General features: G+C 34.0%; 1 protein-coding gene across 1 annotated transcript in view; it reads left to right on the forward strand.

Annotated features, from left to right (window-relative positions):
* RBM41 (RNA binding motif protein 41) overlaps window positions 1-14690 on the forward strand; it is a 53719-nt gene extending 39029 nt beyond the window's left edge. The window contains exons 7-8 of the mRNA XM_021678199.2: window positions 12840-12987; window positions 14504-14690. Coding sequence (XP_021533874.1) covers window positions 12840-12987; window positions 14504-14670 — 315 coding nt within the window. The 3' untranslated portion in view covers window positions 14671-14690. The remainder of the gene's footprint in view (window positions 1-12839; window positions 12988-14503) is intronic.
* The last annotated feature ends 3247 nt before the right edge of the window (window positions 14691-17937 follow it).

Raw genomic sequence — 17937 nt, forward strand, 5'->3', positions numbered from 1 at the left:
AGAGAAAACACTTTACCTATAGAGGAACCATAAGAATTACATTGAATTTCTCATCAGAAACCATACAAGCAAGAAGAGAAGAGTGTAAAGTATTGAAAGAAAGAAACCACTCACCTAGAAATTTGTATCCAGCAAAACAGTCCTTCAGAAGTGAACAAAAAATAAAGACTTTGTCAGACAAACAAAAACTGAGGGAATTTGTCAGCAGTAAATCTGCCTTGTGAGAAATATTTATTTTTCAAAAAAAGGTTTTCCAGAGAGAAGGAAAATGATATAGGTCAGAAAATCAGATCTCTTTAAAGAAAAGAAGAGTATGGGAGAAAGAATACATGAAGGTAAAATAAAATCTTTTATTTTCTTATATTTAAGTGATTTAAAAGATAACTGTTCAAAGTAATAATAACAATATGTTAGGCAATTATAGCATATGGGTAAATGAATTTTATAAAACAGGAATGTTTTAAGGGTAGGAGGGAGGAATTATTTGGTGTATATAACTGTTATGTTATCTTTAGTACCTGTGAAGTGGTATAATGTTGAGAGTGGACTTAGATTAGTTGTAAATGGATATTGTAAACTCTAAGGTGACTGCCAAAAATTGTAAAATGAAGTATAGTTGATATGCTTAGAAGGGTGAAAATGGAATCATAAAATGATACCTATTCTCTACAATCTTTTCTACAAAGTAGAAACAGAGGGAACACTTTCTAACTCATTTTATGAAACCAGCCTTAGCTTAATACCAAAACCAGATAAAATCATTGAATAAAGCAAAAATACAGACCAATATCTCTCGTGATCATAAATGCAAAAATCCTAAATTTTAGGAAAATAAAGATATTTGATTAAAACCTTTTGATTGAAAAATCAAAATATTAGTAAATCACATCCAACAATGTATCAAAATATTATGTACCTTGATCAGGTAGGATTTATTCTAGATATCTATGGCTGATTCAACATTTGAAAATCAATTAATATAATCCATCACATCAACAAACTAAAGAAGAAAAATTATACCATTATTTCAGTTGATACAGAAAAGGCATTTGACAAAATCCAAAAACCATTCATAACAAAAAACTCTCATCAAACTAGGAATAGAAGGAAACTTCCTCAATTTGCTAAAGAATATCTACAAAACCCTACAGCTAACATTGTACTTAATGGTGAGAAACTGGGTGCTTTCCCCTTTGATCAGGAATAAGGCAGGGATGTACCCACCTTCTTACTTCTTTTCAGTATTGTACTGGAAATGCTAGCTAGTGCAGTAAAATAAGAAAGAAAAAGCACACATATTGAGAAGGAGAAAATACAATTGTCTTTTTTCACAGATGACATGTATGTCCATGTAGAAAATCCCAAAGAATCAACAACAACAATGTGAAATAACTACTGGAACTAATAAGTGGAATATAGCAAGCTTGGAGAATACAAGGTTTATATACAAAAGCCAAATGCTTTTCTTTCTACCAAGAAATGAACAATTGAAATTTAAAACCCAATACTGTTTTATAAAAGCATCACAAAAAGTAAAATACTTAGGTATAAATCTATCAAAATATGTACAGGATCTATACACAGAAAACTATAAAACTGCTGAAAAATTAAAGAAGATCATAAATAAATGCAGAGATAGCCTATGTTCATGGATTGGAAGACCTAATATTGTTAAGATGTCAGTTCTTCCCCAAATTGATATGTAGATTCCACTCAATCCCAGTAAAATCCTGGCAAGCTATTTTGTGGATATAGACCAACTGATTACAAGTTTATATGGAAAAACAAAAGACCCAGAATATCCAACACAATACTGAAGAAGAATAAAGTTGGAGTACTGATACTACCCAACTTTAAGATTTACTATAATCAAGAAGGGTGGTGTTGGTTAAAAAAAAAAAAAAAGACACATAGATCAATGGAGCAGAATAGAGACTCCAGAAATAGACTCCAGAAATGGAACAGAATAGAGACTCCAGAAATAAGCTCACACAAATATAATGAACTAATCTTTGACAAGGGAGCAAAGGCAATTCAATGAAGGAAAGATAGGCTTTTCAGGAAATTGTGCTAAATAACTAACTGGTTATCCACATGCAAGATAGGAATCTAAACACAGATCTTATGTTCTCAGATAAAGAAGATGTGGTATATATCTACAATGGAATATTATGCAGCCATCAAAAAATGAAATCTTGCCATTTGCAATGACATGGATGGAACTAGAGGGTATTATGCTAAGTGAAATAAGTCAATCAGAGAAAGACAAGTATCATGTGATCTCACTGATACGAGGAATTTGAGAAAGAAGACAGAGGGTCATAGGGGAAGGGAGGGAAAAATGAAACAAGATGAAACCAGAGAAGGAGACAAACCATAAGAGACTCTGAATCTCAGGAAACAAACTGAGGGTTGCTGGAGTGGAGGGGGTGGGAGGGTTGGGGTGGCTGGGTGATGGACATTGGGGAGGGTATGTACTATGGGTGAGCACTGTGAATTGTGTAAGACTGATGAATCACACACCTGTACCCCTGAAACAAATAATACATTATATGTTAATTAAAAAATTAACTCAAAATAGATCATAGATCTAAATGTAAAACACAGTACTATAACACTTGTAGAAGAAAATAGAAAATCTAAATGACCTTGTATTTGGTGATACATTTATAGATAAAACACCAAAAGCATGATTTGTGAAAGAAAAAAATTGAAGAATCAGACTGTTAAATTTATAAACTTCTGCTATGTGAAAGACACTTTTAAGAAAATTAAAAGACAAGCCATAGACTAGAAAAAAAATTTGCAAAACATGTCTAATAAAGGACTTGTATCCAAAATATACGAAGTCCTCCTAAAACTCAACAGTAGTAAAACAAACAACCCAATTAAAAAATGGGCAAAGTGTAAGAACAGACACCTCAAAAAGGAAGTTATGTACATGTCAAATAAGCATATGAAAAGGAGCTCATCATCATTTGTGATCAGGGAATTACAAAATAAAACAACAGTTGGGTGCCTGGGTGGCTCAGTTGGTTAGGCGACTGCCTTCGGCTCAGGTCATGATCCTGGAGTCCCGGGATCGAGTCCCACATCGGGCTCCCTGCTCAGCGGGGAGTCTGCTTCTCCCTCTGACCCTTGCCCCTCTCATGCTCGCTCTCTCTATCTCATTCTCTCTCTCAAATAAATAAATTTAAAAAAACAACAACAGTAAGATGCCATTACACACCTATTAGAATGGCTAAAATTCACAATAAAACTGGCAATACCAAATGCTATTGAGGATGCTGAGCAACAGGAACTCATTCACTGCTGTTGAGAATGCAAAATAGTACAACTTCTTTGAAGTCAGTTTGGCAGTCTCACAAAGCTAAACATTGTTTTGCCATATAATCCAGAAGTTACACTTTTAGTTATTTGCCCAATTTATTTGAAAACCGATATTTATACAAAAACCAGCATGTGAGTGTTTATAATAGTTTACTCATAATTGCCAAAAACTGGAAGCAATCAGGATGTCCTTCAATAGATGAATGGGTACATTCACCTGTGCTGCATGTATACAGAGGAATATAATTCATCAGTTAAGAGAAATGATCTGGCAAGCTACAGAAAGACATACAGGAACTATAAGTATATTAATAAGTGAAAACCAGTATGAAAAGACTACATATTGTGTAATTCCAATTATATGACACTCCAGAAAACACAAAAACATAGATATAGTAAATAATCAATGGTTGCCAGGAGTTAAGGGGGTTGGGAAAGAGGAATAGGTGAAGCACAGGGGATTTTTAAGGTAGCAAACTTATTCTATATGATAATGTAATGGTGGATGCAAGATCCACATTTGTCAAAACCCATAAAACTGTACAGCATAAAGAGTGACCCTTAATTACACAAATATTAAAAAATCATTTGAGAAGTGGGGGAACCCCAGGAAAGAATGCAGACTATGACAAGAGAATCTGTTACAAATATGTGAAGCAACCTCAGTGAAGGTATGGGGGGTGAAAGGTACTGACTTAAGTATCTTTGGAAATATGTGGAGTCTAGAAGACTAAAAACAGAACTGCACATAATCACTGTTCACTGTACCCTAGTTAATAAGGTTGTGTCTCATGGGGGTACTGGTTAGCAATCCTGATACTGATATATATGTATAATGAGATGGAGCAATTAAGTAAATGGATGGCAGATGGTGGGAGCCAGGTTTCTCACTGGTGGAATTTACAGATAAGCAAAGGAAAGAAGCTAGAATGATCCATTTAATGGTTTAGAGTTAGAGACATCAGTATGAAATCATGTTTAACTTAACATAGTTATAAAGAGTTACATATAAAATATTTATAGATATGTATATCTATTATACTAACACAGGTTAGTATAAACATATAAACATAATTTTTTTCTCTGTCAACTGACAGGATCTAAATGAACTGATACTCCAGTAGCAACAAGCATGTTCAGCACCCAAATCTTAGTTTGTAATACCATTCTCTAATGAAAGAACCAAGGGGGAACCTGGGTGGCTCGGTTGGTTAAGCATCCAACTCAGTTTCGGCCCAGGTCATGATCTCGGGGTCATGAGATTGAGCCCTGCATCAGGCTCTGTGCTGAGCATGGAGCCTGCTTAGGATTCTCTCTCTCCCTCTCCTTCTGTCCCTGTCCCCCCCCCCCCCCCCACCCTGGCTCGCACTCTCTGTATATATATATAAAAAAAAGTAACCAGGGCTCCTTAGAGAAATTACTGATTCTAGTACTGGGGCAGGAAATTACAAGATGAAACTTGAGCATTTTGTAGTGACAGAAAGTAGAAAAGTGCTGGAAATACCAACATAAAAACATTGTTGGGTATATGTCAAAGGAGCACAGGAGCCAACTGAGTTTCCAGTGACCAAAACTGGAACAATTTGTGCAACAAACTTAGGTAAATTAATATTGGATTATAACCTAAAGTATAGAATAAATAGCTATGACTCCATACTGATAATGAAATGATTGAGTAAACCTAATAACTGGGGGAGAGAAGGCAAATAACCCACACAGAAGAATTCTAAATAATTTATATAGATGCTCCATCTCAAACTAGGGGAGCATAACTTCCACTCCTTAGTTATGAGCTCTTGAGTGACTTTCAAACAGTACAGTATGGAAAGGCAGGAAAAAAGAGTAATATTGCAGTGTAGAAAGCTAACAAACACTGCCTCAGCTAGGTAATCAAGGCCAGCATCAACAGTCATTAATCATGTCAATAGCATGCATGCTTGATATGATGTGATCAAAACTGCATTTTCCTCTCTGGTCTTCCTTCTCATAATCCGTAACCCCAATCTAACCATGAGAAAAACAACAACAACAACAAAATTCTAGTAATGGGCCATCCTACAGAATACCTGACCAGTACTCCTCAAAACTGTCAAGATTTTTAAAAAACAAGGGAAGTCTGAGAAACTGCCACAACCAAAGAGGAACCTGAAGACACACGAAAACTAAATGTACTGTGGTACTCTGGATGGAATCCTGGAACAGAAAATGGATGTTAGGGAAAAACTAAGGAAATCTAAATAAAGTATGGACTTTGGTTAATAATAAGGTATCACTATTCATTCACTGATTTTAACAAATGCCCCATAGTAATGTAAGATGTTAATAATAGGGGAAACTGGGTGTGGAGTACACGGGAACTCTTTGTACTATCTTCTCAGTTTTTCTGTAAATCTAAAACTATTCTAAAAAAAATAGTCTCCTTTTTAAACATTTAAAACAGATACCTGCAGGAGAGTGCATACAATATAATACTATTTATATAAAGTTCAAAACATACAAAATAATACTGTATATTGCAGAAGGATGCCAGGAAGTTTCATCTTGTATTATCACTTGGAGTATCTGTTTTTCTGTTTCATAGAAATGTTTATCTTGTTTTTGAGCCTAGCTGTATCTTTGTGCATACCTTTATATATATGAATATATATGTGTGTTGTTGATAAATACATACATATATACCCATGTATATGGATGTGTGGTGTGTGTGTGTGTTTGGAGTAGAGAAGATGCATCCAAGCAAGAAGTGACCAAGCCACCTCGACCAGAAGTCGTCTTGATTTTTTAAGTGTTCATATCAAAGCGAACGATCTTAGTATGGATCTTTCCTACTTGGTGAGAAACTTGTAGTATGTTCCACATACTCCTTTCTACAGTTATGTAATTTGACGATGCTTTTATGTTAAGTATTTCAGAGCCAAAACTCTAGATCACTTGAATTTACTTAAGTGAACCATATGTCAGTTAATCTGTGCCTTTGCCTTTAAGATACAAGTATAGTTAAACGCTAAATATGTGAAATCTAGCTCCTAAATTCTTTGAGACATAGAGTTTCCTGCTTATTATAGTGTTTAATATATTTATTCATGTTTCAGTGGTTAACTTATTTAAGTGGGCTCTATTTTCTGGCTCTTTGCTTGTGCTGCTTCTGTCTGAATTCTTCTAAAGTTCCATTAAACTATAAAGGATATAATTTATTCCAGCTAACATATAGAGATTTTTTTCCTCCATCTTTTTTTATAGTAGTAAAACATGTAACTTGAGATCTACCCTCTTAACAAAATCTTAAGTATACATTACAATATTGTTAACTGCAGGCACAGTGTTGTATAGCAGATCTCTAGAACTTTTTCATCCTGCATGACTGAACTTTATAAACATTGAACAGCAGCTTCCCATTTCCCTCTCCCCTCAGCCCCTGACAACCACCATTTTTTTTGCTTCAATGAGTTTGACTACTGCAGATACCACATATAAGTGAAATCATGTAGTATTTGTCCTTCTGTGACTGGCTTATCTCACTTAGCATAGTGCGCTCAAGATTCACTCATGTTGTACCATATGACCAGATTTCCTTCCTTTTTCTGGCTGAATAATATTCCATTGTATGTGTGTATACCACATCTTCTTTATCCATTCATCCATGGTGGATGTTTCCACCTCTTGGCTATTGTGAACAGTGTTGCAACAAACGTATTAAAATATTCTGATTTTAATTCTTTTGGATAAATATCTGGAAGTGGGATTGCTGGACCATATAGTAGTTCTATTTTTAATTTTTTGCAGGACCTCTATACTGTTCTCCATAGCAGCTGTGCATTTTACATTCTCCCAACAGTGTGCAAGAATTCCAATTTGTCTACATCCTTATCAACTTATTTCCTACATGTATTCTTTGGGAAAATGTCTATTTAGGTCTTTTGCCCATTTTTAAAAATTGAGTTGTCTTTTTGCTGTTGGGTTGTAAGAGTTCCTTATATATTTTGGATATTAACCTCTAGTAAGATATATGGTTTCTAAATATTTTCTGCCATTCTGTAGGTTGCCTTTTCACTTTGCTAATTGTTTCCTTTGCTGTACACAAGTGTTTCAGTTGATATAGTCCCACTTTATTTTTGCTTTTGCTGCCTGTGCTTCTGATGTAATATTCAAGAAATCATTGCCAAGGCAATGTCATGAAGCTTTTCTCCTACCTATGTTTTGTTCTGGGAGTTTTAGAGTTTCAGGTTTTATGTTTAAGACTTTAATAACATTTTGAGTTGATTTTTGTATGTGATATAAAATAAGAGTCCAACTTTATTATTTTGCATGTGGATACCAACTTTTCCCAACACCATTTGTTGAAGGAACTATCTTTTCCCCATTGTGTTTCTTGCCTCTCTATTGATCAGTTGACTGTATATGTGTGGGTTTATTTCTGGGTTCTAGTCTGTTCCATTGGTCTATATGTCTTTATGGTAGTTTACTGTTTTGATTACTATAGATTTGTAATATGTTTTGAAATTAAGAAGTGTGAGGTCTCCAGTATTGTTATTTTTCAAGATTTCTTTGGCTATTTGGGGTCTCTTGTGGTTCCATATGAATTTTAGGATTATTTTTCTATCCCTATAAAAATACTATTGGGATTTTGATAGGAATTGAATTAAATCTGTAGATCACTTTAGGTAGTGTGTAAATTTTAACAGTATTGTCTTCCAGTCCATGAATATGGGACAATTTTTTGTTTATTTGCATCTTTAATTTCTTTGAGCAATATTTTGTGGTCTTCAGTGTACAAGTCCTTAACTTCCTTGGTTAATTTTTTTTAATTGAAGTATGATTGACATATAAAAAGCTGTACATATTTTTTGTTTGGTTGGGTTTTTTAGTATCAGTTTTTTTAAAGAATTTATTTATTTGAGAGACACAGAGATAGCAACGGAGAGCATGAGTGGGGAGGAAAGGGAGAAGCAGGGTCCCTGCTGAGAAGGGAGCCCAATGCGGGGCTTGATTCCAGGACCCTGGGATCATGACCTGAGCCAAAGGCAGACACTTAACCAACTGAGCCACCCAGGTGCCTCAATTTTTTATTTACATTCTAGTTAGTTAACATATAGTGAAATGTTGGTTTCAAGAGTAGAATTTAGTGATTCATCCCTTACATATAATACTCAGTAAAGCTGTATATATTTAATGTATGCACCTTCATGAGTTTGAAAATAAGGGCACCGTTAAACCATCACCATATACAATGCCCTAAACTTAACCATCACCTCTAGAAATTTCCTCCGTCCTTTTTCTCTTTTGATAATAACATTCAACATAAGATTTAGCATCTTAATAAATTTTAAATATCTAATACAGTATTGAGAACTGTATGCACTATGCTGTACAGTAGATGTATAGGACTTACTCATCTTGCATAAGTGAAACTGTATACACTTTGATGAACATCTCCCCAGTTACCCTTCCTCCAGCCTCCTGGTAAACATGATTCTACTCTGCTTTTATGAGTTTGACTGTGTTAGATGCCTGATATAAATTCCCATTTGGTATTCTACAAATTCTCATGTGGTATTTGTTCTTCTGTGTTTGGTTTATTTCACTTAGCATAGTGTCTTCCAAGTTTTTGTTGTAGCAAATGGCAAGATTTTCTTCTTTTTTAAGGCCAAATAATATTCCATTGTATTTATACACATTTTCTTTATCCATTCATCTGTCAGTGGACATTTAGGTTGTTTCCATGTCTTTGCTATTGTAAACAATGCTGCAATGAACAAGGGAATACACATATTTCTTCCAGATCCCAATTCCAGTTCTTCTGGATATATACCCAGAAGTGGGATTGCTGGATTGTATTTTAGCTCTATTTTTAATTTTTTGAGGAACCTCCATACTGTGTTCCATAGTGGGTGCACCCATTTACATTCGCACTAACAGCATACAAGGTTCAGAATTTCTCCGTATCCTCACCAACACTTATTTTTGTTGTTGTTGTTGTTAATAGCCATCCTAACAGGTGTGAAGTGATATTTCATTGAGGTTTTGATTTGCATTTTCCTGATGATTAGTGATATTGAACATCTTTTTATATACCTGTTGACCATTTGTATGTCTTTTTTGTAGAAATGACTATTCAGGTCTTTTATGCATTTTTAAAATTGGGTTATTTGAAGGTTTTTTTTTATTACTGCACTTTAGGAGCCCCTTATATATTTTAGATATTAATCCTTTATCAGATATATGATCTGCAAATATTTTTTCCTATTCTGTGTATTGCCTTTTCACTTTGCTGATTTTTTTTTTTTTGCTCCTAATTTTTGTATGTGTCCTACAACTTGACTGAATTTATTAGTTTTACCTGTGTTAAAACAATTAATTGTGGAGTCTTTAGGGTTCTCTACACATAGGATCTTGTCATATACAAACAGATAATTTTACTTCTTCCTTTCCCATTTGGGTACCTTTTACTTCTTTATTCTTGTCTAATTTCTCTGGCCAGGAGAACTAGGTTGAATAGAAGTGACAAGAGTGGGCATCCTGGCCTTGTTACTGATCTTAGGGGGAAAGCTTTCCAGTTTTTCACTGTTGAGCATGACATTAGCTGTGGGCCTTTCATATTTGGCCTATATTATGTTGAAATAAATTCCTTCTATTCCTAGTTTCTTAAGCATTTTTATCATGAAAGGGTGTTGGATTTTGTCAAGTGCTTTGTCTGCATCTATTAAGATGACCATGTGATTTTTATCTTTTATTCTGTTAATGTGGTATATCACATTGATTTTTGTATGTGGAACCATCCTTGCATCTCAGAGATAATTCAGTTGATCATGGTATATGATCCTTTTAATGTGCTTCTATATTCATTTTACTACTTTTCTGTTGAGAATTTTTGCATCTATATTCATCAGGGATATTGCCCTGTAGTTTTCTTATAATGTCATTTTTTTTTCTTTTGGTATCAGGGTAATCTGGCCTCCTAAAATTAGTTTGGGAATGTTCCCTCCTCTTCAGTTTTTTGGAAGAGTTTGAGAAGGATTGGCAGTAATTCTTTAAATGTTTGGTAGAATTCACCCATGAACCCATCTGGTCCTGGGCTTTTCTTTGCTGGGAGGTGTTTGATTACTAATTCAATCTCATTACTAGTTCTAAATCTCCTTAGGTTTTCTATTTCTTCATGATTTAGTCTTGGTAGGTTGTATGTTTCTAAGAATTTATCCTTCTCTTCTAGGTTTTCCAATTTTTTGGCATATAGTTGTTCATAGTAGTCTCTTGTAATCCTTTTTATTTCTGTGGCATTAGTTGTAACAGCTCCTCATTTATTTCTGATTTTATTTGAGACTTCTCTCTTTTTTCTCAGTTGAGCTAAAGGTAGTCAGTTTTGTTGATCTTTTTTTTTTTAAAAAAATCGCTCTTAGTTTTTTTTCCCTAATCTCTTTTGTTTATTTCTGTTTTAATCTTTATTTCTTTCCTTCTACTAACTTTGGGCTTAGTTTGATCCTTTGTCTAGTTCCTTAAGTTGTAGAGCTGTTTATTTGAGATCTTTTTCTCTTCTCTTCTCTTCTCTTTTATTTTTTGAGTAGTTTCCAATGCCCAAGGTGGGGCTTGAACTCAAGACCCTGAGATCAAGAGTTGCATGCTTGACCGACTGAGCTAGCCAGGTACCCCTGAGATCTTCTTTTTTAATGTATGCATTTATGACTATAAAATTCCCTCTTAGTACTATTCTTGCTGCATCCCATAAATGTTATGTTGTCGTTTCATTTTCATTTGTCTTAAGATATTTTCTAATTTCCCTTCTTATTTCTTCTTTGACCCATTGGTTGTTCAAGAGTATGATGTTTAATTTCCACATATTTGTGAATTTTCTAGTTTTCCTTCTGCTATTGGAAGTGAGGTATTGAAAGGTCCTAGTATTACTGTGTTGCTATCTGTTTCTCCTTTCAGTTCTCTCAATGTTTGCTTCATATATTTAGGTGCTCTGATGTTGGGTGCATATATATTTATAGTTGTTATATCTTCTTGGTGAATTGACCCTTTTGTCATTATATAATGTCCATTTTTGTCTCTTGTGACAGTTTTTACTTAAAGTCTATTTTGTCTGATAAAAGCATGGCCACCCCTGCTTTCTTTTGGTTATCATTTGCATGGAATATCTTTCTCTGTCCTTTCATTTTCAGCTTATATGTGGCCTTAAAATATAAAGTGAGTTTCTTGTAGACAGTTATAGTTGGAACTTGTTTTTTTTAATTCATTCAGCCACTCTGTCTTTGGTTAGAGAGTTTAACATACTACTTACTCGTAGAGTAATTATTGATAGGGAAGGACTTACTATTGCCATTTATTATTTCTTTTCTGTCTTGTAGCTCATTTGTCCCTCTTTTCCTCTCTTGAAGTTTTCCTTTGTGTTTCATTGATTTTTTTTGTAGTGATGTGCTTTTTTCCTTTCTTATTTTTTGTTTATCTTATATAGGTATTTTCTTTAGGGTTACAATGGGGCTTCCTTAAAACATCTTATAGTTATAAAAATCTATTTTAAGCTGGTAAGAACTTAAATTTAATTGCATTTGAGGGCTCTTTGTTGTTTTCTTGAATGTTCATTTTTTTATAGCATCCCATTCTTAATAGAATATTGTCTCATTCCTCAGAGTATTAGTGATGATTTTTTGAAGTTTTCTTCACCCTGCATGGTCTGTTTTTTGTTTTTGTTTTTTTCCATTTGCTTTCATTTCTGTTTGTTCTGTTCTTTCTTTGACATTAGAGGCTTTCCTCAGATGCCTGGTAATCTGTGCCCATACTTATGAGTAGGGGCCAAAAAGCAGACGAGTGGCCCTTGTTGACTTTTAGCTTCATTTTAAAGTCATCTGGTTGGTCCATTTGTTGGAGAAATTCCCAATGCCAAACCAGTATTTTTTTTTTATCTTTTCTCTAGGGGCTAATCATATTTAGTGTGCATTATTTCTCTTAATCTCCTTGTGTTCAGATATAGTATTTACACCCTCATCTGTGTCTGGCATTTCCCATATTCAGAAAATGAACTACCACTATTCACCGGGATTGGGATTGGCCTTTACCTGGTAGCTAATTTTAGGGGAAGATATTTAAGATCTAGTTGGTTTTTAAACAACTTTCAACCTACCCACCTTATCTTAACCTTATCCCTTTACATTCATTCTCAGAGGTACCTGAAGCTATCAGTTCCTAAACTGTTTGAGGATTCTTAGGTGTATACTGGGTTGGTTCCTGGCTTTCCCCACTGCAGGTTTAAGATTCACCTTTCTCGAGTACACTTACCTAATTATTTTCCAGCTTCTGGAATATTGCTGCTATTGCCTCCTTTCCTTGTTCTTTCTTATCTTGTGGGTTTGTGGGGTTTTTTAAGTCCCTATAGTTTTAGAGAGCTTTCGGGAGGGAGTGAAATTAGATGCATGTATTCAGTCTGCCATCTTTATCTGAAACTAATTCTAACCAAAGTGAAATAGTTGCCTTACCTTCCTCATGTGATATTTCTGTTGATCCTCGGTTTATATTAGGTGTTATACCTGAAGAACCTTAGCCCTCGGGTGACCGAAAGAGATCTTGTCTCATTGTTCGCTCGGTTCCAGGAGAAAAAAGGACCACCAATTCAATTCCGAATGATGACTGGACGAATGAGGGGGCAGGCTTTTATCACCTTTCCCAGTAAGTAGCTTCTTCTGGATAATCAATTGTAGCATCAGTTCATTGGAGATTATTTATACCCTCTCTAATTTAAATCTAGCCCTTTGATTTCTCCATAGTACATAAGAAGCATGTGCTTGAACAAGCGCATGGGAAGAAGGAAAGAGAAGTAAGGAAACTATGTTTTCAGTATTTCTCTATCCTCCCTTCTGTGCTTCCTCTCCTCCATTGACAATACTTGACTGACCGCCTTATCCCATTGTCCTCAGTTTTCCCCAATCTTGGCACTCCCTTCTCTCTATCAAAATGTACCTTTTCCCTTTGCTGATGACAGTATTTCAAGTTATAATTATATTACTTATTAATATATTGGTATTCTGGTCAGAATACTTGTACTTGCCTTATGCCCTATTCCTTTGGGACTAAGAGACTATAAGTTAACATGCTAATTCACTAGTAATTCATAATTAGTGAATGATGTTAAATTCTTTTAACATTTGTTTCTATCTTAATACATGACTTCAGTATCCTAATTAAAAGAGAACAATGATATAGGAATTTCATTTTCTATAACAGACCAGACTGTCTTTTGGTGGTAGCTGGGTAGGAGCTACACCTTTCATTATCCCTAAACTATCATTACTTATAAATAGCCTAGTAGTCTATGTTTAGACAAGTACTTTTATATGTAAGCAGTACCAAAACTCCCCTCCACTTTTTTCATACATTCTTAATGCCATCTTTCCTATCATGTTGAAGGTTTGTGGATCCTCTATACTAGTGGTTTTTATATAATAAAAAGATTTTATAAACAAAGTACTTTAAAGTGAACAGCTGTTTTACTAATAACAGTAGTATACAATTTGAAAATCTGTAGTATATACATATGTGAGACATACATTGGTTTAGTCTAAAGACAGTGCTTGTCTACCTATGATTTCACAGACTCTGCGCAATAATTCCACTTCCGAATTTCCCACATCCAGGCTCTGAGGCCCATAAATGGAAAACTCCTGCAATACACTGTATACTCCCATACCTCAAGCATCCATATGCCTACAGGAATTCTCAAACTTATTTATCTCAATGAGGGCTCCCACTCTCCCATCAAAAGAAAAAAGTAACAAAGTGTCCTCAGTACCATGATAACATCTTTTATTCATGTCATCCAATTTGAAAATTATTTCATTATCACAATACCTGTAATCTGTTATCTAAGATAGAGGTTCATATATTATTAGTTATAGCTTAGCTTTCTTTGGCACACTGTCTATATTCTTGTTTCTTTAACCTTATCTTTGAATTAGGAGACACTCTAAACATCCATTTTAAGTTTTTATTGTCATTATTCTTAGCCATTAGTTTAATCTTGCTGAGTTGTACGAATTTGAGATTATGGAAAAGGTAATAAAATTAAATAACTATATATCCTTATAGCCTATATTTAACTCCAAGGCAAAACAACATAAACTAGACTTGGAATAGAATTGAATTATTAAGCCCAATGTAAGTTGATGTTTTTTTCTTTCTCTTTTAGATAAGGAGATAGCAAGGCAAGCATTATATCTAGTAAATGGATATAAACTACGTGGGAAAATACTGGTGATAGAATTTGGAAAGAACAAAAAGCAACGGTCAGACCTCCAGGCTGCTTCTCTCATATCATCTGCTCCAGATAACACAGCAGAAATCAGTGGTAGCTAAAAGATATATAGATGGTGAGTCCCAGGAGGTCTTCCCTGCATCAGAATCTTGGATCTAGAATTTGTGTATAGATAGCAATTTGTTTGGATTTGAAGAAGAGAAACTAACTGAGGGAGAGAAAAACTAAGATAATCCCTCTCAGTTTCAGAATGAATTGGTAGAAAACATATTTTATAATCAAAGACAATATAGGACAGATATCTGCCAAGTATGAAGCATAGGGTACAAAGAGTATCATTTTCTCAGGATAAATTACAAATGATTATTTCTAAGGATTTTTTAAGATCTTTATAATTTATCTGGGGTCTTCAATATTTGTCTGTAAAGATAACATTTTTTCCAAGATTGCCTCCTATATGCAGAACTAAAACACTAATTAAATGTTGAAATACTTATTTACTAGAGCTCATTTATCCCTAATTATATCCACCTAGTAAATAAATGACCACCCCAGGCCTAAACATCAACAAATGCTGTTGAATGAGAACTATCAGCAGTGACAATATGTATTTTCATAAGTCAGTCCACATATTTAATGAATGCTTCCCCATAAAGTTATCAGTGTCTTCAAAAAGCTATATATTTTTCTAATGAAAGCATTTAGGTCAAAATACTGATGTTCTCATAGTTATTTAAGCTAGCTACCATTGAGTAATCATTGAATTCAAAGCAATAAACATTGAATGACTATCTAATATATATTATATATTAGGTATATGAATTTTAGAAGAGGAACATACTAGCAAACAATACTAAAGGAGGGTGGGAAGAAAGCATTCTCTAGAAGAGAGCCACCCATTCCCAAATCCCTCGGTTTGTTTGTAGTTGATTGAGAATAGAAAGAAAATACATGGATGAAGTAGTACAAACTTTGGAATCAGACCTGTGTTTGAACTTAACAGTCACACTTATCACTTCGTGACCTTGGCAAGTCACTTAATCTGAGCCTCAGTTTTCTCATCTATAAAATGAGGATAATAATCCTACTTACCTCATTGGGTTGTAAGTATTAAATGAGCTGATATTATTTTGGCTGAAGAACAGGAAGGAAAAAAATGAAGAAGGTTGAACAGAGAGTAGGACCATTAAGCACTCCAACATACTTGTAATGAGAGGACCAGAAAAAGAGAAGAGAAAGAAAGAAGCAGAAAAAATATTCTAATAAATAATGGATGTCAATGTCCCACATCCAAGAATTTCAACAAATGCCGAGTAGGATAAAGAAGAAATCCACAGACACATCATAATAAAAATGCTAAAACTCAAAGACAGAGAAACTTGAAAGTAACAGGAGAAAAATGAAGCATCATTTACAAGAGAACCCCAATCAGATTAACAGCTGACTTCTCATCAGAAACAATGGAGGTGGCAGTGGAATAACATATTCAAAGTGCTCAAAGAAAACAACTGTCAGTATAGAATCCTATATCCAATAAAGCTGTGTTTTAAAAAATGAAGATAAAATGTAAGTCTTCCCACATAATCATAAACTGTTGTTGCTGGCAGACCTGACTTACAGGAAACATTAAAGGAAGTTCTTCAGGCAGAAAGCAGTGACCTCAGATAATAATTTAAATCTACATATATAGGAAAGTAGCACAGGTAAAAGTAATTGCATAATAAGAAGAGACAGTCTAAATGCATTTTTCTTCTCTTGATTTAAAAAGTAATTTTATAAAGCAATATGTACATAGTTGCATTGTTGGGTTTATAACATATAAAAATGCAGTATATTTGCCAATAATAGGACATAGGAGTTGGGTGGAGGCAAAGCTGTATTGGACTATAGAAATGACTCCAGATGGTAACTCAAATCTACAGGAACAAGTGAAGAAAACAAGAAGTGGGAAATAAGAAAGTTAATATAAAAAAGCATCAGATATTTATTTGCTCTTCTTTCTTCTCTGAGCTTCTTTAAAACACATAAAATTATACCAAGTAATAATTATAACAGTGTATTGTTGGGTTAATAATGTGTAGAAATAATATGTATAACAATAATAGTACAAAAAAGTGGGGGAAGAAATAGGTTTATATGGGAATAAGTTGTTTATATAATTGGAATTAAGTTTGTATTTATCTGAAGCCAATTCAGTTAAGATTTGTATGGTAAACCCTAGAGCAACCACTACGAAACTAACTGAAAATATATAGTGAAAATATTATTAAAGAAATTTAAATTTCATTAGAAATTTAATTTCATTAAAATTTCATTAGAAAATATTCAGTACAAAAGGATGAATAGAGAAACAAAGACAAACTCCAGAGATATATAGGAAACAAACAGTAAAATGGCAGTCTTAAGTCCACCTATATTAATAATAACAATAAATATGAATGGATTAAACCAATCAAAGACAGAGAGTGTCAGACTGGGAAAAACAAGCAAGATTCACCTCTATGCTATTTGTTGGAGTCACACTTTATTTTTAAAGACACAAACAGATTGAAGGTAAAAGGATAGAAAAAAATAGCAGTCAAATGGCAACTGTAAGAAAGCTGGAGTGGCTATACTAATATCAGATAATAGACTTTAAAACAAAAAATGTCATTAGACATAAAGAGTGACATCTTATAATGATAAGAGAATCAACCCATCAGAAAGATAGAGCAAAATTATATATGCATCTAACAGCAGAGCACCAAAATACATGAATCAAAAACTGAATTAAATGAAGGGAAAAATCCACAAGTCTACAATAAGAGTTGGGGTATTCAGTATCCCATTTTCATTAATAGAACAATTAGATAATAAACAAGGAAATAGAAGACTTGAACAGTGCCATAATGAACTAGACCTTAAAGTGATCTATAAAACACTTTACCCAGCACGAACAGAATGCATATTCTTCTTAAGGGCACATGAAATAGTTCCAGAATAGATCATATCATAGACCATAAAACAAACCTCAGTAAATTTAAGTGGACTGAAATCATGCAAGGTATGTTTTCTGACTCCTTGGAATAGAGTTAGAAATCAATAACAGAAAGTTGAAGGACTCATAAACATGAATTAGACACACTTTTAAATGACCGATGGGTCAAATAAAAAATCACAAGGGAAATTAGGAAGTCCTTTGAGATGAATGAAAATGAAGACATGACATACCAAAATGTGGGATGCACCAAAAGCAATGCTTGGAGAAAAATTTATAAATACTAATGCTTATATTTAACAAGAAGAAAGATCACATATAAATAACCTCATTTTATGCCTAAGACACTGGGAAAAGAGGAGCAAACTAAACTTAGAGTAAGCAGAAGGAA

This window comes from Neomonachus schauinslandi, chromosome X, assembly GCF_002201575.2.
Source record: "Neomonachus schauinslandi chromosome X, ASM220157v2, whole genome shotgun sequence".
NCBI lineage: Eukaryota > Metazoa > Chordata > Mammalia > Carnivora > Phocidae > Neomonachus > Neomonachus schauinslandi.